The sequence below is a fragment of the Simochromis diagramma genome, unplaced genomic scaffold (assembly GCF_900408965.1).
Source record: "Simochromis diagramma unplaced genomic scaffold, fSimDia1.1 OVJJ01000646.1, whole genome shotgun sequence".
NCBI classification, from domain to species: domain Eukaryota; kingdom Metazoa; phylum Chordata; class Actinopteri; order Cichliformes; family Cichlidae; genus Simochromis; species Simochromis diagramma.
In genome coordinates, this window is record NW_024387279.1 from 3,326,509 (window position 1) to 3,348,343 (window position 21,835).

Here is a 21,835-nt window from a genome sequence, read left to right on the forward strand (position 1 = left end):
GGCTCACTGAAACTGGATAATAGATGGAAATACACTGTCTTGTCTGATGAGTCTCAGTGTTTGCTCTAACATTCTGAACTTGGTAGGGTCAGAATTTGGTGTAAGCAACATAAATGCATGACTTCACCTGCTTTCTATCAACAGTTCAGTACACTGGTGATCTAATGGTGTGGAGGACGTTTTCTTGGCACACTTTGGGTTCTTTAGTACCAACTAAACATCATTTAAATGTCACAGCCTAGCTGAGTATTGTTGCTGGCCACTTCTGTCCCTTTATGATCACAGTGTACCCATCTTCTGACATGGTACAAAGCTCAGATCATCTGACACTGGTTTCTTATACATAACAATGAATTTGCTGTACTCATATGCCTCCACTGTCACCAGATTTTAATCCAAAACTGCACCCCTGCGATGTGGGGAAATAAGAGCGTTGCATCATGGATGTGCAGCAACTGTGTGATGCTATGAGATCATTATGGCTCAAAATCTCTGGGGAGTGTTTCCAGCACTTTGTTGAATCTATTAAATGGCTGTGTGTAGTTTAAAAGAGCCATCTGTGATCTTTAAACCACAACAATCTAGCCACATACATAAAATGTGATTAGGTGGAACTGCAATGTCTATCTTGGCCACTGTATTCAAGATGATGAGTCAACATGGCAGCTTACACAAACTGGCGCCTGCTCCTATGTATTTTTAAGATGTAATTACACACTAATCAGTGTGTCAACATTGTACAACATAATCAATGTACAATGTTTTTAAGGCAAGGCAAGGCAAGTTTATTTGTATAGCACAATTCAACAACAAGGTGATTCAAAGTGCTTTACAGAGACATTAGAAACAAAAACAAATAAAAAGCATGATTTAAAATTGATTAAAACAAGCAAACAAACAAACTAATTAACAAACAAACCTTAAATAACCTAATAAAATTATTTATTGCTTCCTTATGAGCACAGCAGTTACTTAAAAGTTATTTAAAACAACAAGATTATAGCCATTTAAAAGAAGGCGTCACTAACAGCAGCTAACAGCAGCGCTCCCCAGCAGCAAGCTTCACGGACCATCTCCAGTCAGACTCTTTCACAAAGTTTTACAGCCTCCTCCAGAGTAAACAAACACGGACACATATTGACACATGACGTGAGCTTCCTGACAGCCTACACTCGCTACAGATGAATGGCTGCCAGAGCTTTTTGTTCTACAGTGGCTACTGTAGCTAGGACTAAGGTATACTTGCCATATTGGTTGCTTTGCTCAACACCCACACAGGGGGGGCACACAGCTAGCATAAAAACATCATTGTACGCTTGAATTGGGAAGTGGTAAAACAGAATTCAGCTGCAATCTTCTGACATCTAGTGGTGATATTTTAGACATTGTAACTTTAAATCTTTTTAAAATGACAATACTTTGAATATTTTCCATAATTACATGTTTCATCCAGCTGGTGTTTTCACATTTCTACTTAAATGCGAATAAGTTGTTCTGTTTTCACAAACTTCTTTGTTATTAGCTTACATACAATGCAGTAAAAAAAAAATTCACCTCCTTCATTTTTTGCATATTAGTCACACTTACATGCTCCAGATTATCAAATACATTTTAAGATTAGACAAAGATAACCCAAGTTAAAATACAGTTCTTAAATGATTTTATTTATTAAGGGGAAAAAGTTATCCAAACTTACCTGATCCTATGGGAAAAAGAAATTCCTCCTAAACCTAATGACGGTCTTGAAGTCCAGTCAAGTTTTTGCATTAACTGGCAATTAGTTGTCCACAATGCTCTTTTTTGCAGAACTGGTTTCAGCCACATTTGAGATTTTGGAAGCATGAACGGTCTGTTTAAGTTTATGGCAAAGCATCTCAGTCAGATTTATATTTAACTGCTTATTATTTTGCACCTTTTAAAAATATAAATCCTCTATATATACATTATAACATAGTACATAAGTAATCAATAAACCCAATCCAGTACTATGTATTTTTATTTCAGCAAAGAACATCAATGCCTGTTTAAACACTTTGCAGGACAGTTATTCCAGGTAATCAACTCTCCCTATTAAAAAAAAAGGATTCCTGGAAACTGCTCTGACTTCCTAACACGTTTGCTGATAGGAAGCTATTGACACATCTCCTTCTTGACACTATGACTAATATGTTATGATACATCCTACAGCATAATAACAGAACAAGGTCAGACAATCACGGCTGATTGTTAAATTCAGCTAACATTCACGGAAGGCTGTTTAATTAGACCTTTAGGGATCTTTAAAGCTATTTGGGAACTATTGTTAACCCTGCTCTCCTCATTTATTTCTTATTCTGTTTGTGATGAAGATTATGAAGAAAGTACAACTTAAGTTCTGGGAAACTCTGTGAACACATGAAGTGTGGGCACATGACCCAGTAGATCAAGTTTTACTGGCTCCATATTTTGCTATCTTGATGGGGGTGGTGATAGGCTCATTTTAGTTACTTTGTATAATATTTTAGCTTTATCTAGCTGTAACTTAACATATCTAATTATTAATTAATAAATATTATATGAATATCTCACATGTACAAAAATAAATGTAATAGTGTATGAATAAATGTCACCGAAACTTGTTATACATTCGTCCTACTATCCAGTATCTGGATGTTACATGTTAATGGTTTATTGCCATGCTTTAACAAAGGTGTGGTCGTACTGGGGAAATACAGTCGTAACCACATACCAGTGCAGCAACTTATAGGTGTGTGTGTGTACTTGTATTACTCATTCATTTTGTTGGGACAGACCTCAGTGAAAAACATGTATCGATCATGTAAAGTTAGTTTTAGGTTAAGATGAGGACAAGTAGCTATAGTGTGCATTAGAGTGAGGAGGTGATTTATTTCACTGCTAAGTGATTAAAAGTTCCTTCTAACTTCATGTGGACAGAAGGTTTGTTTAGAGTTATTGTAGGGTGGATGTTTCTGCCTTTTGGGGACATTTTGGCAGGTCCTGGTGAAACAAAAACATCTGTTGGAGGGTTAGTGACTCGCAGATAAACACCATAAGCTTTAAAATATTTCTTAAAAATCCATCACTTGATCCAACTATCCTAGCTAATTATAGGCCAATCTCCAAACTTCCTTTTATCTCAAAAATTCTTGAAAGAGTAGTTGTAAAACTACTGTGGACTATTAGGGCCAAATTAAGAGAAATAAATATATTATTGATCATTTTGAGAAAAATGTGGAGATTATACTTATTTCAAAGCAAACTGGTGCGGTTGCTGTACCCTCTGAAAATGCCTTCTATAGATGAATTAGTAAGATTGTACTTCAGAATAGTTTTAGTTACAAGGAAATGATTTCTCTTTTAGCACATAAACATAGTGTTGTAATCAGTATGGGGACTGAAAAGATGCTCCAGAAAGCTGCATCGGATCAGATGTGGAAGAGCTGATTTGTACAAAATGAAATGTCTGACAGTGGAGAGATGCAAGGATATCGATGGTTACACCCTCATACACTAAAGAGGATGTATGCTGTGTCACAAGACAACTGATCAATTTGTTTCAGTAACTCATCTACACAAGCCATTCTGTAGATTGTATAGCAGACAGTTTTGGCTTGAAGCAACTGTAACTTCCACACTTTTTTGACTTTTTTCTCAAAATGATCAATAATATGTATATTTTTTCTTAATGTAGCCCTAATTTGTATAAAACTGCTAACTGATCATCTGCAGATGAATGGTTTATTTAAAAAGTTTCAGCTTTTCACAGCACAGAAACGGCATTAGTGAAGGTTATAAGTGATCTTCTTATGGCCTCCGACAGTGGACTCATCTATGTGCTTCTCTTTTTAGACCTCAGTGCAGCTTTCCACATTATTGAGGTGCTGCACTGTAGTGGTTTGACTCATATCGATCGAAAAAATTCTGATTTGTTCATGTAAATGAAGAGTTTTCTTCACACAGAAAGGTTAATTATCCTGTGCTAGGACCAATTCTGTTTACATAATACATGCCTCCCTTAGACCACAGGTGTCAAACTCCAGTCCCCGAGGGCCAGTGTGTGTCCCTGCCACAACACACCTGAATAAAATTAGTAGGTCATTAGCAAGACTCTATAGACTTGATTGTATGCTATTGACTTTCTATAGAGTCTTGCTAATGACCTACTAATTTTATTCAGGTATGTTGCAGCAGGGACGCGCAGAAAAGTTTCAGGACACCGGCCCTCGGGGACTGGAGTTTGACATCTGTGCCTTAGACCAGCAGTCTCCAACCTTTTTTGCGCCACAGACTGGTTTATGTCCGACAATATTATAAATACATAAATACAACAAAATAAAACCATTACCGGTACCAAAAAAAAATAAGATTCATTCAATGCAAGGCATCTCCTATGCAAATGATACCTGACTTTATCTATGCATGAAGCCAAATGACACACACTAATTAGTTAGACATAAGGACCTGGATGACCTCTAATTTCCTGCCCCTAAATTTAGATTAAACTGAGGTCCTTGTACTCTGTCCTAAAAATCTTATAAATACGGTCTCTAACTAGATACTTGGTCTAAATGGCATTACTTTAGCCTCCAGTAACACTATACTATAAATGGTAAATGGCCTGCATTTGTATAGCGCTTTACTTAGTCCCTAAGGACCTCAAAGCGCTTTACACTACATTCAGTCATTCACCCATAGGTGATGGCAAGCTACATTGTAGCCACAGCTGCCCTGGGGCGCACTGACAGAGGACACTGATGCCACCAGGCCCTCTGACCACCACCACCAGCAAGCATGGGGTTAGTATCTTGCAGCCAGGAGGCCTGGGATCGAACCACTGACCTTCTGATTAGTGGCTGAGCTACAGCCACCCCCTATAAAAAATAACATGAAGTCATTTTTGACCAGGTTATGACTTTTATTGTGACCGATAAACAAAAATGACACAATGGGCTTATTTGAAAGTGAATTCACAGGCAGAGGCTTCAGCTTCCAGGCTCCCATTTTGCCTTTATGAGTTAGATAGTCTCTCTACTTTTAAGATTAGGCTTAACACTTTCCTTTTTGCTAAAGCATATAGTTAGGGGTGGATCAGGTGACACCGAATCCTCTCTTAGTTATGCTGCAATAGTCTTGGTCTGCTGCTATTATCAATCTCTGGTTCTCTTACACAGTGTGTCTTCTTTCCTGTCTTCCTCTCATCACTCCCAACCAATCACAGCAGATGCCCACCCCTCCCTGAGTCTGTTTCTAATTGAGGTTTCTTCCTGTTAAAATGATTTTTTTTCCTTCCCACTGTCACCAAGTGCTTGCTCATAGAGGGCCATTTGATTGTTGAGGTTTTCTATGTTGCTTCTATATTATTGTAGGATCTTAACCTTACAGTATAAAACACCCTGAGCCGACTGTTGTTATGATTTGGTGCTATATGAAAAATATAAAATTGAAATATTGATTTATGCATGTCTTTATCAATCTATCATCTTGTCTATGTTCTTTCTTCAGAAACCAAAAAAATCGAGAAAAAAAAATTTGTATTATTATTGGTTTACGTAGTTTTTATTATTTTAAATTAAAGTGTATTTAAGACATGACGTTTTATTATTAGGGTTACTGAACTTTTAACAGAAATTGTGCTACAGAGTGGACATCTGGAGTTTGCCATAGGAAGTTGTGACAAAAGGAAGGAATAGCCCGTTTAAGAAGGAAGAACCTGGAAAATTATTACGGCGAAAATGTACCTGTGGCACACTTACCAGCAGATGGCGGTAGACACCAGCCTGTAAGCGTTACAGGACCCACAATTAGACAAGTAATATTCACAATAATGCTGAAATACTCAGGGGCTAGGGGCTCACACGGTTGTCAACTTAGCTTTCTATTGCTGTCAAACGTCAACAATACATCAGTACATTCCTGTACAGCTCCTCTTCAATTCACTCCTGTCTTGAATTAGGATTAGCTGTCTTCCGGAGACGCCTGTAGGCCCCCAACTTGTGTTAGCGTCCCCTTAACTGACAGTTGCTACTTATTTTTTACGTAGATGCGCGTTTAATTCTGAAATACTTTATTTTAAGCGGAATATTTTGATTGCATAACAGTTCTTGTACTTTACGGCAGGTAATTAGCCGACCCTGTGACGTTTATAGTTAGATGCGTTTTATAGCACGAGGTTTCCCGAGCGGGAGGGGTTCTTCCTGCCCGTAGTGATTACCAAGGGAGCTCACGGTGAGCGCGGTGACTCAGATCGAGCGCACCCACCGTAACGAGACAAGAAATAGTAAAAGACGTTTGGCGCGGTTGGTAGACTAGCTGCTGACAGCAAAGGGAGTAGATCCGGGGATAGACCCGCGGCTCGAGTATATTTTTTTTAGAAGTACTTTCTCTGGGAAACAGACTCAAGAGATTTAGATCTGTTCTCGAGTTTGTACAGAGAGAGGCGGTTTGTTCGTTTTTTTTCCACCAGCCGTAGCCAGCCGTCTACCTAAGCTTGCCCTGCTCAGGCAGACGGAAATATCTCGAAAATGCCTCCCGTCGAAAATGACAGCGGGAAGAAGGAACTCAAATCTCAGATACAAGCGCTTATTGACTCCAATCAAGTGATTGTGTTCAGCAAAAGCTACTGCCCATTTTGTGTAAAGGTAAGGCGTTTAGTTTGTCGTAGGCGGTAGAGGCTCCGCGCCGGTCAGAAACTTCCACCTTCTCCCGCGAAGTACACGGGCTTGGTCTAATTGCTGGTTTGGCCTTGCTGCGTTAGTACAGTCATCAACTTTGGTGGCTAGAACTTTACTATTACGCATAAGCTCGCTAAATGACAAAAACAAAACCGGACAGCATACCCTTCAATGTAATTTACGTTAGGTCGACAATGGCAGAAGATAAATATCCAGTGTTATATATTTAAGCCTGGGACGCTTTAGCCGCCTCTGAACGAGCTCCTTGAAAAGTCAGCTTTACATATCGTATTGTTCTTAGTTAACTCTGCTAGTGATTCGCTACAATGTGCTGTAAATTCTGAACGCACTGTATTTAAAAAGCTGCGCTAATTTATTTAAAACTCATACTTTTCTCCCATTTTTAAAATGCTGCCTTCTGCCGCCATAACCTGGACACAAAGGCTTACCTGACAGTTACACGATGACATATTTGTTGTTAGTATGAAATGTTCTAACGTGTGGACAAGTTTGTGTGCGTTTGATGTAGGATTAATCTTTTACCTTATTTGTGTTTTCAGGTGAAAGACTTGTTCAAAGAACTGCAAGTCGAGTGCAATGTGGTGGAGCTGGATCTTATGGGTAAGACGAGCATTGTGAGGTAACTGATAGCCGCTGTGAGGGATATTTAATGTGTTTGTCAGCAGCTGTTACACTCCGTGGCTGCCCATAAGTAGCTTTATGTGTATTATTCAGATCGCGAATGACTATATAAAAAAAACAGCTGGGAGTATTGTAAAGTAAGTGCTTTATAGTTAGCTATAGTGTTGTATGAAGTTTTCCATTTAAAGGCTTAAAACTGCAGATTCTTTTGAGCAAAACAAATGTTTCACTTCTTACAGCAAATAAGTTACAAAGAGGCAGGTATAAACAGGGGACTGACCATCTTTGTCTGTGACCTGGTATAACTAAAACAATACATGTTTGTTTGCTTTATTAGCTATGCTAACATTTTAGTGTAGGTTTTTAATAATTCACTCATGACAGTCCAGCTGCTTGTTTAAGGCCCGTGTTTCTAGTTTGTCTGTTGAAAGCCTCTTCCTGTTTAATGTACATTTTGCTTTGTGCTGTCAGTTTCAAAGCCCCTAATTTAATATATAACATTTTTACAGTAGTTAATTCGGTTTTCTGTTCACATATCGGAAACGTTGTCCTATACTGGTTCACGGTCTGGGCTGTCTTTGCAAAAGCACAAAATGTGCTGAGTCATTCACCGAAGATGGCCCTGTGCCATTATCTCAGTGCACTCGTACCTCACTGCTCCTGTCTTGCTGAGTTAATTACCAAGGTTTAATGCTAGAGGTGGGTTGCACGTGGTGGATGTTAAACGTTAATCGGTGGAAAACCTAACAAACTTAATTACCAGAGGCTATAATTGGTCATAATGTGCAGTAAAAGTCAGCACAGGATCAGCTAAGGAAAGTGTTTATTACAGCAGTACACATTCCAGGTTTACCCTTCCCTTTTGTTACTTGTATTTCATTTGCACATCAAAGATGGTATAAACGCACAATGCATGGCTAAGTTTCAGCATGTGAAAAACTTGCCCCCCCCCCCCCCCCCTTCAGATAATGGGACAAGCTACCAGGAGATGCTGCTTGAGATGACCGGACAGAAAACGGTTCCTAACGTTTTCATCAACAAGAAGCACATCGGTGGCTGTGACAAAACATTACAGGTAAGCAATGAAAGTCGTCTTGCAGCTCAGATGTAACTTGTTTTTTCTTGTAACTTGCCTCTTCTCATAGCAGAAATGGGTTGGTTGTTTTTGTCACAACTGGAAAGAGGTGAAAACAAACCATGTGGTTGTCAGCGTATGATGCCACTAAGCCAAGCTGTGAGAAACTCATTGAAAATGTAAAAAAGAAAAAGGTTTATGGTGATTATTCCATCAGGGGTGCATGAACAGGGTGGGCTATGCCGTCTCATACACTTCATACAGCTGCAGGAAAAAGAAATAGAAAAAAAAACACCACTGTTTAAAATCTTTAATGAAAATATTCAGAAACATTCAGTAAAATGGCTGCAGCTAATCTTTGTAGACCTAGTTACTTGTTAATAATAATGTTATCCCGACCGGTAGCATCCACCGGAGACTTGAATGGCAAAATTTACCTCTCGCTTAACACACTGCTGATACGAATCCACGTCAGATAATGGGTGGCAGTGCTAATATCTGACTTGGACTGGGATATCTGTTAATAGCAACACCTAGTATGAAAAAGCTCAGTGTACCCTTTGTTTGTTTGTTTTTGTTTGAAATGATTAGCATTGCTAAGTGCTACAGTAACAAACGTTGTGTTGCTGTTTGTGTCAGGCCCATAAAGACGGCAGCCTGCAGCAGCTGCTTAACGGCGATAATTACGACTACGACCTGATCGTCATCGGAGGCGGCTCTGGAGGCTTGGCCTGCTCGAAGGTGATGTCAGAATTCAGTATTTAGCTCTGATTTGACTGCTTTGTGTGAACTGGGGATCCCACAGACAGCCGTGCTTTTGTACTTGTGTGGGGGTGCAGCTGTAACTTTGGTCACCGGCAGAATTTCAGACATTTGCAGGCTTTTGTCTTTGGGAGGATTGTTAGTGAGATTTTCACACACTTGTATGATAAACAGGGCACAGGACAGAAACTAGAGTACTAGTGTAAATGACAGGAAAACAGAAACCTGTGAAAGGCTAAAATGTGTTATCATAATGAAATATAGTGCAAGGTGGTTCTTGATCTGTGGTGGTGTGGTTGGTGATTTCTCAGAACTAGTGTGAAACTATTGCTGATGATGTAATTCACTTACACCACTTCTGTTTGCTCCATAAAACACTGCAACACCACAGTAAGATATAATCTTTTAACAACAGGAAGCTGCTACACTGGGGAAGACGGTCATGGTGTTGGACTACGTTGTGCCCACACCAAAAGGAACCACTTGGGGTATGATACTTCCTTTTAGTAAGACTTTTGACGCAGGGTTTGTCTGGATCTGTTGTGGCTGCTAAACGACAGTCTCGCTGTGCTCTGGCTGTGACGATCAGGTCTTGGAGGAACGTGTGTGAACGTAGGCTGCATTCCCAAGAAGCTGATGCACCAGACGGCCTTGCTGTCCACGGCCATGCAGGACGCGCGCAAGTTCGGCTGGGAGTTTGATGAGACAGGTGAGGGCTCAGGGGACCGACCCAGGAGGTCACGCAGGGGTGACATCACACCAGCTTGCCGTGGTAAATCAGAGGCGAGCCCATTTAGGAGGCACCCCGTAGTCTTTCAACTGCTTCTACTGATGAGTGTCTTTTTCTGTCTTCAGTGAAACACAACTGGGACACGATGAAGACCGCTGTTAACAACTACATTGGCTCCCTGAACTGGGGCTACAGGGTATCACTGAGGGACAAGAATGTCAACTATGTCAATGCCTATGCAGAGTTTGTGGAACCACACAAAATCAAGGTAACAGACTGCTTTCAATGAAAATGAATCTTCAATAAAGTCATGCAGAGGCTTAGTCGTTTCATAACTTAACAAAGTCTTCGTTCTCTGCTTGCTCATGTTACCATCTCGCAACCTGTTACTAATCTGTATAAGCTGTCAGCTTTGAAATCATCCTGTTGAATTAACTGTTATTTTTGTGTGTCCTAAACAGGCTTTTCAAAAATACTTATCGGTGTTTAGAAGTTGTTGGCTGTCGTTGCAATCACCTCACTAGTTGCACAAAAAGCAGATGTTTCAGAAACATCCACTACATTGAAAAGGCTTCCTGTTATGTTGCATGTGTGTCAAAATATCTGTTTGTGTTTCCTGACAGGCTACAAACAAACGAGGGAAGGAGACGTTCTACACAGGAGCCAAGTTTGTTTTGGCTACGGGTGAGAGGCCACGTTACCTGGGCGTTCCCGGAGACAAGGAGTATTGCATCACCAGGTGACAGCACCGTGCAGAGTACACAGAATCTGACAATTTGTGTTATAGTGTGTGTGAGGGACTGAAGCTCCACCCAGAGCTCCTTTTTAGACCAGTGGATGGGTTCATGGCTGAAATAAGTGTCACTTCCTTAGGGTGTGATCTCTGAAAACAAACCTGCCCTTTAATGATCCAGCAGGTTGTTGTGCCTCAGAGCAGCCGTCTGTCTGCCTGCTCTGTGAATGCTGACGTGAGATTATCCTCAGGTGTCTTTGACGATTATGCTCCTGTCTTGGCAGAGAGGCTCATTTATTCCACAAGGTCTTAAACCAGAGCTTTCTGAACAATGTAAGAAACAAGCCTGGGCTTGGTAGGGTTTATTCGGGGATTCTCTTCGGATCTCACAGCTGTTGTTGGACAGTCAGCCAGATTTGGTACTTTTGTTGTCAGCTACTGAAATTAAGCTACACATCCTATAGCTCACACCTGAAAACAGATAGGATAAGCAGTAATACGGGATATGGTTGGATTTATTTGTTGTGACATGAAATATTTAATTATTTGAAAATCTTTGAAAAAAAGAAATGAATTAAAATTTTGAGTGACCAGCTTGTAGGAGCAGAGTGCAGGGCAGCGCAGGGCAGCACTGAGCAACATCATGAACCTTGTTCTATTAAATAATCCGCAGTGTGGCTCAAGGCTTTAAATAAGTATTAGACAGCATCTCTCCACACCCTGTGAGGTAAAAAGAAAAAATAACCTGAAGGTCTAGATCAGCAGAAGCAAGTGTCACACCTGCTAAATTCTTTGTATGCAAAACTAGCTGCACAAAAACCTGCTTTAACCTCACCTTGTTTTTGTTTGTTTGTTTTGTTTTTACAGTGATGACCTCTTCTCATTGCCTTACTGCCCGGGGAAAACTCTGGTGATCGGAGCGTCCTATGTGGCTTTGGAGTGTGGCGGCTTTCTGGCCGGCCTCGGGCTCGACGTCACCGTCATGGTACGGTCCATCCTGCTGAGGGGCTTCGACCAGGACATGGCCAACCGCGCTGGTGAACACATGGAGGGGCACGGTGTCAAGTTCCTCCGTAAATATGTACCCACAAAGGTGAGCGTGAACACAACCTGCTGTTTGTGATTTATCTTATTGATCTCGGAGTATGCCTACATGCAATGGTAATAGCTGTAACCTTTAATGTTGTCAGGTCATGTGCTTAATAGGTCAACATTAAAAGCCTTTGATTTATAGTGAAAGCAGGAGGTGGTCAGTAGACTCTGATCAGCATATAGATGAATGATGTTTTAAGCCTTTTTCTCTTCAATTATGTGTGTCAGATAGAGGAGCTTGAAGCAGGAACTCCTGGCAGGCTGAAGGTGACCGCCAAGTCCACAGAAACCGACGAGATCATCGAGGGAGAGTACAACACTGTATGTATCGCTTCGGTTTTCCTTCACCCCTCTCTCTGCTCCGTCGTCATGTATTTCCGCCAAAAGAGTAAACTGTTTCTCTCACAGCTTATTTCTGTGAAAGAAACTACATTTAGTATTGCAATAATCACTATTCTGTGGTCACTTTAATATTAATCAGGCTCCGTAGTGTTTAGGGTACTTTTCTCTCATTTCTTTTTTTTAAACCCCCATTTTTACAGTTTAACTCAACCAAAGATATGATGATTTTACATAATCTGTGATATGTTGAGATACTGCCATGTAATCATCAGCTGTCATGTTAGTGTTGAGAAGATGCCATGTCTCTGGAACAATTGGCAGTGACAAAGGATTAATATCACACTGCATTAAAGCTAACAAGCTGGGGTTTTTGTTCTTCAGGTGTTGATCGCAGTGGGCCGAGACGCATGCACAGACAAGCTCGGCCTGGACAAGGCAGGAGTCAAAGTCAACCCAAAGTAAGTTCAGTATGTTGTTACTGCCGAGGAGGCCATGTTTCGGGTGTATTTGCACGTGTCATTAAATCATCATTAAACTTGATAGGTCAAACTTTTTTGTGGCTTCTGTAGGCATGTAGAGTGGGGTCGTGGTCTGAGAAACTAAGATTGTGACAATCTGGTGTGTATTGCCAACACATGGAAATTTTAAAATCTTTATATGGTATTAGCCTGTCACATTTGACCTCTGGCCTCTCCTTCAAGGTCAAATGAGATCAAACTTTCATAAAATGTCATCTTTAAAACTATTTTTAAAGTCTGCATCCAAATATCATGTGAGACTTGACCTTTGACTTCACATTTACATTTCACATCTGTCTTTCTGTCCAATTGGCCCCGAAATGTGTTATATCTTGGAATGAGATAGAAATATACTGTAGTATAATATTTTAGTCCACTGCAAACTTCTTGAAGACCAGAGAAAACACAGTGAATATACAGAAAATACAATTAAAAGTAAACACCGCCCAGGGTGAGCTGGCTTGATTTGCTCTCGGAGTGCTTGTACGTGTGTTCCCCTGTCCCTTTAATACTCGCAGTACAGTCACAGTGATTCAGCAGTTCTTGCTGCTCAGGGCTCTCTGCCTGGTGTGAGTGTTGGGGGAATTTGGTGGGGAGGTGAGGGGTGGCTTGTGGGTAAGATGAGAACACTGCTGTAAATCACATTGGTATTAAGTGACAGAACAAAGGAAGTATCTATATTAAAAAAAAAAAGGCTTTCTGTTCTGAGTTCGCTTGTTGGTTTGTTTGTTTTTGAAAGAGTAAAAGTATAAAATTAGGTTTGGAAAAACATTCTTACAGACTGACACGTCCTGCAGGTCATTATTGATGCTGTTGATACCAGCATAGAAATGCAGTGTTTTCTATAAGGCTTTCTTTCCACTCTTGTGTGAATAACTGAATGGCTGAGCCTGTGTTGTGAGGCCTGTAGGGATTAAGACTGCATGAGTCCAGCTTTAAAGAGTGTTCTGAGTCTCATGACCATAGCAATTTTTAGTTGAAGCCCAGCGTTAGCCAGAGGGCTTCTGTGCTCAGGGGCCTGTGGCTGTTCTGCTCCTGCGCAGCGCAGAGTACTGCCAGTGATTTGGATACTACTACAAGTGTGCTTCTCCTTTTTGCTAAGTATGAATGACCACATAGCCAGTTATCCATTTCTGCTTTGTCACTGACACACTGCAGAAATGTATATCTGTGTGGTGCTCTCTAACCTTGTTTCCTGCAGGCTTTTTGCTGAGTGTAGAACTCTTTTTGGTGCTTTCTATAACAGTCCCCAGTCATCTACACAATGTCAGGCTTATTGTAAAGATTTATTATAAAGAAAATATCTGTTATTCACAGTTAAAATGATTGTAATTTTCTATTATTGTTACACCCACTTAACTTTGAACTTCAACACTCGGATATTTAATTTGAAGTCACAAAACGGGATAAAAGTCTTAAATGTATGCTCTATGATCCCATCCTGCAGGAATGGAAAGATTCCTGTGAATGATGAAGAGCAGACCAACGTGCCCCACATCCATGCCATTGGCGACATTCTGGAAGGCAAGTGGGAGCTGACACCTGTAGCCATCCAGGCTGGCAAGCTGCTGGCCCGACGCCTCTACGGAGGATCAACGGTCAAAGTAAGTACAACGTGACTGTGTCATGATTTCTGACTGTCATTCTAAAATCTATTTGTCCATTAAACTACAACCAACTCAATACTACCAGACATAAAGTGTCTGAACGGTCTCTTAAGTACCTATTTAAGGTGCATAAAGACCTGTTTCGTAGGATGGAAACTGAATGTTAAGGTGTCATTAAGACTAATCTTATTTTAAAGAGGTGTAGTGTTAAAATGTGAAGTAAGCCATTGAAAGGGAAGGACATAAAGAAGGTCAGAGTGTTTTGTGCTCCAGATGATGAATCTGGTGTTCCATAACAAGATTTTGTTAATCACTAACCAAATGCTGTTTTTTGCAGTGTGACTACATCAATGTTCCCACCACAGTCTTCACCCCGCTGGAGTATGGTTCCTGCGGTCTGCCAGAGGAGAAAGCCATCGAGCTTTACGGCGAGGAAAACCTCGAGGTAACAGCTGAATTGTTGATGACAGACGAGGCTCGGTTGACTGTGCGCTCTGGTCGCTGCTTTCACATTGAATGAAACTGTCTCTAACTTACTTGGTTGTCACAGGTTGCCATCAAGCAAATGCATGCGTTTAGTGTTTTATTCCAGTCATACAAACTCTTCAGTACATCTGTGAATGCGAGCTGACGTTGGACCGCAGAACGGCGTTTGTTTTGAAGCTTTTCCATTCATGTGTTTCTGGTCTCATGTTCAGGTGTATCACAGTCTCTTTTGGCCTCTGGAGTTCACCGTGCCCGGCAGGGACAACAACAAATGCTACGCCAAGATCATCTGCAACAAACTAGACAACGTAAGATCAGAGCAACTAAAATGCAACCGACAAATGTGCCTGAATCTGTGGCAGCCACCAGCCTGAGCTCCTGATTTATTTTTTTTTATGCCACACTGCAGGATCGAGTCATAGGTTTCCACTACCTAGGACCGAATGCAGGAGAGGTGACGCAGGGCTTCGGTGCAGCCATGAAGTGTGGCGTCACCAAAGAACAGTTGGACACCACCATTGGCATCCACCCAACCTGTGCTGAGGTAAAAAGACAATGCTGCCACTTTATTTACTTGGGTATCTTCCTGTATTAGTGGACTGCCTTAGATCCTGCGTTTATGTATTTAGAATGGGGTTTGTTTTTTTTGGGGGGGGAGACACGTAGCCAGCATCCGAGAATCGGTCCAAACCGGGCCATCTGTAAAAGTTATCGCCACCCTGCTGGGTTGGCAGGTGGCATGGACACAAAACTGAATATGAGAACAAGGCGACACAGGATTTTTAAATTGATACCACAAGTATATCTACTAAAAATCTTGAGAAGTTTAAATCTCAGTGACCTTGACCTAAAGGTCAATGGTGTGGTTTTTCTTCTCCTGTCTCTCTCTCTGTCTCCCGCCCTCTCCCCCTTTTTGCTTTATTTAGTTATTTTCCACGGTTTTGAGTCATGAACTTTTCAGTGTTTTCAGTTCCTTCTGTTCTCTATAATTTCAGCAAAGTTTTAATGACGGTAAAATGAATCAGTTTTTCATTGAGGCAGACGCACAGTTCAGTGTCAAACCACTCCAGGTCCAGTATGACAGCTAATAACTGTTAATTTCCACAGCATGTTGCAATAGTACTTTCGTCAAGCCAGTAAGAACAGGAAATGACACTGGAGCTGCCTTTAGCACACAAACTGCACAGCAAATATGCTGAAGGCAGAAAGAAAGCTGTGTATGTCTGCAGTTGTCCTATCAGACGGCCAGGATAAGACACCAGGTCCAAAGAGCAGCCATAGACGGCTTGTTTAAAGTGCTTGCTGTCTGTCTTTAGTGGTCTCACACTTTTATCTTGGGCTGGAACAGGATATTATCGTGTGTAGAACTTGGTAGATCTTAAAGTGTGTGTGTGTGTGTGTGTGTGTGGTGATGCACGCTTGGGAATAATTGGTGTAATTAGGGGACATGATTATTCATTATGTTAATCGTGCTGGTGCTAATGACAGTGCATTAGGCTGCTGAGGATCCTCTTGTTTGATGGGTTTACATCGTATTTCTATTTTCTGACGGTTTAGCCCAAATATGTTCATCTGAAACAAACGCAGTGCATTGATGTGACAGCCTGGTGTGAAGTTTCATGTTTGGCTGTAGATGACTAAACAGAACTAAGAACAATCCCTTTTCAGCCACTGAGAACATGCCTGTGTCATTAAAGATGTTAATTATGTTCCTGTGTCCTCTTTACCTTCTAGGTCTTTACCACTCTGGAGGTGACCAGGAGCTCTGGTGGAGACATCACACAGTCCGGTTGCTGAGGTTAAACCCTGCATGTTTAGCAGGCTGCTCTCACGTTAGACTCCCCTACTAAACCTTTTCCTCTTGACTCCCAGTCAACCTTTAACTTCAGCCTCACCTCTAGCCCCTCCCTTTACAGGGCATTTATTTCTCAGGAGCACCTGAACGTAAAACTCTCGGTGTGACTGGGAGCTACGAGGTAAATGGAGATGGTCAGGGCTGAAGATCTGCGTGTCTTCTGCTCTGGCTGAAGGAGTCTGATGTGAAAGCTGCCTGCTGAACAGCGGGGTTACTCTGCTAATGTTTCTATTGGGCCCCACCAGCGTGTCACTCTCGGAGAAGCCCAAACACACACCATTCCCGAGTGTGTGTTTGGGCTGTTTTTGACGTCCTTACCCGTAACCTCAAATAATTAGGTGGGCAAGGATCGATGTCCCTCTGTAGAAGCACCTGGTGGTGGCCCGAACCCTTCGTCCAACCCCCCCCCCCCCCAGATTCATCTATTATAAATTGGCTCATTACCAGTGTTTGAAAGGATCCACAATTCTGGTGCGTGCATAGGTTAGCACCATGCCTTCATCATTCCATACATCCTTCGTACAGGTTTATAAGTTGACTTATATGAATATACATGTCTTTGTCAATATTTATCTTTGCTTTGTGGAAGCACCAGAGTTTTCAGTTTTCAAGAGAAACCTGTGATGCATCAAGAGCCTGGAGACTGTTTCAAATAAGCGAATGGCAAGTTTCCACCTGGATTGCTCTGGTCGCGTTTTTGCTCAGTTTGTAATTTAATGACTGCTTGTTGCATTGTGCTGTCTCGTGCGTCGTTTGGAAGACGGCGCTCCCGTTGCTGTTGACGACATTTCATCTGTATAAATGGCTTGTTTGTTTGTGTGGAACTTGTAGAGACTACTCAGTGTTAAATAAAGGCATGTCTATCTTCAGGTTTCATCTGTCTTTGACTTGTGTGACCCAGTTTGTGTGAAATGATATCAGGATTCTGAAATAAGAGAACCTGCTCACAGATTTCCATTTAGTTCAAGAGTAATAAATGTAAAAAAACAAAAAGGTACGAGTTACTCTTAGTCATACGGTGCTTGATAGTGTTTCTGCTGAAGGATATGCTGCTTAGTAAATGTCATAGGATTTAACTGGACTGATATTCACAACACTGGTGTACATGGTGTGAACTGGTTAAAATGGGACTTTAAATCTCTTGCATTGTAGTTAAACTTTGCTTTTAGATCAGTAGCACACCACACTTTTTAATTTGTCATTATTTTAAAATAAAATAAAAAGCATGTTAGCCTGGCAGTACCATCAGCAAACATCTTTTTTCCTTCTGCCCAAAAAAGAAGGAACACAATTTTGATTTTAAGAAGTATCCATAAGCTAACAGACTTTACAGCCGTTAGACCATTGCGGCTTTTGCTATACTGGTCCAACTAATAGTCATATTTGATTTATTTCATTTTGCATTATTGGAATCAGAACAGTCAAGACTGGTGAACAGGAAAGAAGTTTGAGAGGAAGTTAATAGAAGAAGAGGGATGGAGAGAGAAAAAACAGAAAATCTGCTTCATCACCTGCTGGGGAAACAGCACACCATGTGTGCTTGTGTTCAGAAGGTTTCTCCATCGAAGTTTTTAATAGTGGGTGTGGGGAGCCACAGCCCACCGCAGGGGGAAATTGTGGCACCCACCTAGAAAAGACCGGGGTCATCCAGCAGCCACAAGGGGCTGCAGCAGTGATCCCGCAGGCAGGCAGCTACACCAGAGCAGACCCAGCCCCAACCAGGGTGAATGTAGTCTTTCACCCTTAAATCATCTTTGTTTCACCCTGCATGGAAACCATATAGTGGTCAAAATGCAATGAATGAATTATGTAAATACTCCAAAAATGTAGCAATACATAGTAAAGCTAATAATAATGGTTTTAAAAATGCAGTTAATCTATGCATTTTTCTTTTTGCAGTGGACTCATTAAATGTTTTCTGTGAGTTAATGTCCAGTTTTCCATTTATTTATGTCATACCACATAGTTCCAGTGGTCTCGGTGCTGAAGTAAGCAGAGGCGGATGTTTGGCGTGTTGCATATATACACAGGTACACCAGATGAAAATCATCCCGTTGAAGTGGTCAGCCTATTCATGTGGCCTGCATCAGAGAGCCGCGGGGAGATAATAGCATCATTTCCTCCAGGTTTCTGTGGGACTATTCAGCCTCCACAAGTGGCGGGTGTGATCAATAGCATCCAGGCTGGTGTGAAGCCTTTGTTGGGTTCACCTGCTCACATCTGAAAACGCTGTCACCTGCACGGCTGCCATGACAACGAGCGCTTTGATGAGTTTTATTTGGCTGATAATCATTTGTTTTAGGGAGTGTTGTGAGCTCAGTGATTCACTGATGTTCGTTATGCCAAAAGCACACAAAGGCAGAGGCCTCTCTAAAGATCTGTGAAGCTTCTGGTGTTGGTTTCTGAGCTGAAATGTCCCTGACTTCCTTCTACCTGAATCATGCTCACTTTAGGAACAGTTTATTTGTGCATGTAAAGCAATGAAGAAGGAGTGTATGACATTACCACTAGCTCAGGTTACCTGTCTACACATCAGTGCTGCTTTGAGAAACTGACCTTCAGCTGATATCAGTGGAGCAAATTCTAAACAACTTCAAAACCAACTCACTGTTTCACTTAAGGTGTTTCCAACCCCAGTACTGAACTGAAATCATACCATGGAAATTGCATTGTATTGGCAGTGTAGTGCACACATTAGCCATCAGTTAAAAGACAGCTTTTGTTGATCTTTGTGACAATTTGTGCCTCTTTTTTTGTTTTTTTGTGACTGATTAAACATAAGCATACAGTTATATGGGGTATTTATAGTTTCTTTTATGGATATTTTTTCCCCTTCGAAGTTATTTTGCATCTCTCTGTAGTTATGTGACGCCGCTTTGTGCCTTTCGTTGATCGATTCCATTTCTGTAGTTGTTTTGCATCGCTTTGTAGTGCTTATGTGTACATTTATTGTACATCTTTGAAGATGTACAATAAATTCCACCTTTCTTTGTTGTTTAAAATCCCTTTGTAATTGTTTTTGTGTCTGTTTTTTGATGCTTGCAGTTGTTTAATGTATTGTGTATACTCCATCTCTGTTTTTGTTTACAATTCTCTGAGGGTGCTTTATATGTCTTTGAAGTTGCTTAGCGTCTCTTTGTAGTTGGTTCGTGTCCCTTGCTAGCATTTTTCATCTTTTTAAGGGGTTTTGTGCATCTTTGTGGTAGTTTTGCATCTTTTTTGTGTGTATTGTAAATCTTTTTTGTAGTTGTTTTGTGACTCTTTGTGCGTTTGCTTTTATTAAGTTTGCTTTTCATCTTTGTCTTTTTGCATTTCTCTGTAGTTGTTTGAGACCTCTTTGTGGGTTTTTCTCTTTTCTTTTTAGGTTGAATTGGGGTTTTTTTTGTCTCTTTGTGGTAGTTTTATATGTTGAAGTTTTGTGTAGCGTGTGAAGTCTTTTTGGTGCTTATAGGGCTTATTTGATGTGTCATAATGGGCAGACATCATCGCTGTCTTTGTTCTGGATCCCATTTTGGCTGTGTCGTGTCTTTGTATTGGTTTTGTGTCTCTTTAAAGCTTCTTTTAATATTTGTAGGTATTTTGGCTCTCACTGTATTCCAGTCTGCAACAGAATAAAGGCCATTAACAAGTGAAGAGATTGTTACTAAAAAGGCTCATTTGTTTGTAAGTGACCAAACTTACAGTTTAACAGGGGATCGAAGGATTATTTCCTCGACTGTAACCCTATGCTCTCCAGTGACAACAGCTCATATATGATGGCAACGTACCTGTCCTTTGCACAAAGGCTGCTCAGAAACAGCCCAAGGTACAAAAAAGAGCCCAAAACTTCTTGGAAGGAACCAAATAAGGCCTCCTGAGGCTCCACCTCGCATCTCAAAAGCCCCAAATATTCAGCTGCCAACTTCCTGATGTCAGACACCATAGCATGTCCCAAGAGAGGCCATGTTCATGCCCAGTGAGTCAGTGCTATTATGGAGGCATGTGCAAGACTTACACAACAGAAGGCAGCTGCTTTTAATACTGTGGTAATCAGTGGGCTTCTTTTTACTGTAGTGCCACTTTTGTGTGTTTGTGTTTTAATGTCATCCCTCTTCTTAATAAGCATTGATGTTAAAAACCATCTATGTGGGTGTGTTTAGCTGTCCCATATAAGGGTTTAACATAAAAATATACTTATAGTATATCTAATGCATCAAGAGTGGTCAAAATAAACCTAACAGTGATAAAATGTCTTGTAGGGTTTGTTTTGTTCAGTTTTTTAACTTTCTTCTCAGAGGGTCTTGCAACAACCAACTTGCAGTTTCAGTAAAATGTGTTTTATTTTTTTGCTCAACCGCCCTCAAATAGGGAAGTGACATTAGAAACAGATATCTAGACGTGCACAATCCACAACTGAGTCAAGTTAAATCTCCTTACTTCCTGTATTATGGCTAATGTGCGTCTGTAGGAAACGAAGAGCCCTGTCATTGCATTTTAAAAATGACTCATTTGTAAAGAGGTGGCGATGAAGCTGGGAGCTGCCAGCAGGAAATAGAAACCTTTGATGATATGTGGAGGGTAATCAATGAGAAATGAAAAATCATTGCAGTTTCAGTACTGCATGACTTGCTGATTTCAACACACTCCTTCTCACAGCTAACCTGATGGTGAAATCTGTGCTTATGTAATCATATCTCACGTTATAACTGCACACTCATAATGACCAGACTTTCTATTGTACTTTTTGTGTGCAAATGATTAACCCGCACAACATAAAAATGAGTTCACATCAGTGTGTGAGTTTCAAATAGGTAACCTCGGGGTCAATGACATGCCTTTCTGTGTAGTTATTGATTAATTTCATCTTAACTGCATTTTCTGGAACTCAAGTCATCATTGATACTGATTTTACCAGGAAACGTGTCTGTTTCCTGTAAGAAAATCTGAGGTGCTGACAGAGCTGAACGCACAGTCTGATTCACCTGCGCTCTGATCTCACGTACATATGAGGACAGAGTTATTAGCCCTCTTATGAAAAGCATTTCTCAATTGCTGTTAAACAGAGCAAATAATTTTTATACAGCTTTCCCTGACATCCTAATTGTATTTCGAATGCTTACATTTTTAAAACTAATTCACAAAATCCCAAAACTACCAGGGTCAAAAGGGTCAGCCCCAGTTTTCTTTGTCTTTTTTTGTCAAGTCCATCTTCCACATGACTGCGTCCTGAACATCAATCCAGTAAGAATGAAATAACATCGCCTGCTCTGCTCAAAATCCCTACTTCAGTTAAGAAATCATCTACTAACAGTTTTTGTCATTGTTTTGTCGTATATATGACTT

General features: G+C 40.9%; 1 protein-coding gene across 2 annotated transcripts; it reads left to right on the plus strand.

Annotated features, from left to right (window-relative positions):
- The first annotated feature begins 6,209 nt into the window (after window positions 1-6,209).
- Window positions 6,210-17,387, plus strand: txnrd3 (thioredoxin reductase 3). Of its 2 annotated transcripts, none has more exons than XM_040003345.1 (16): window positions 6,210-6,638; window positions 7,232-7,292; window positions 8,279-8,388; window positions 9,028-9,129; window positions 9,566-9,638; window positions 9,740-9,922; window positions 10,006-10,148; window positions 10,504-10,619; window positions 11,481-11,706; window positions 11,934-12,026; window positions 12,429-12,505; window positions 14,013-14,169; window positions 14,510-14,617; window positions 14,871-14,966; window positions 15,068-15,202; window positions 16,393-17,387. In XM_040003345.1, the coding sequence occupies exons 1-16, from the start codon at window positions 6,522-6,524 to the stop codon at window positions 16,453-16,455; spliced, it is 1,860 nt and encodes a 619-aa protein (XP_039859279.1). In that variant the 5' UTR covers window positions 6,210-6,521; the 3' UTR covers window positions 16,456-17,387. The 2 variants fall into 2 exon arrangements, with proteins under 2 accessions (XP_039859279.1, XP_039859280.1); XM_040003346.1 differs by having other exon boundaries at window positions 6,522-6,638; window positions 9,740-9,859; window positions 16,393-16,455.
- Window positions 17,388-21,835: the final 4,448 nt, after the last annotated feature.

Excerpts from the sequence above, each read along its gene's own strand:
- txnrd3 (XM_040003345.1), top strand. The coding sequence starts at position 6,522 with ATGCCTCCCGTCGAAAATGACAGCGGGAAGAAGGAACTCAAATCTCAG. Across the intron at positions 10,149-10,503 it reads TGGAACCACACAAAATCAAG|GCTACAAACAAACGAGGGAA; the intron begins GTAACAGACTGC and ends GTTTCCTGACAG. Across the intron at positions 14,618-14,870 it reads ACGGCGAGGAAAACCTCGAG|GTGTATCACAGTCTCTTTTG; the intron begins GTAACAGCTGAA and ends TCTCATGTTCAG.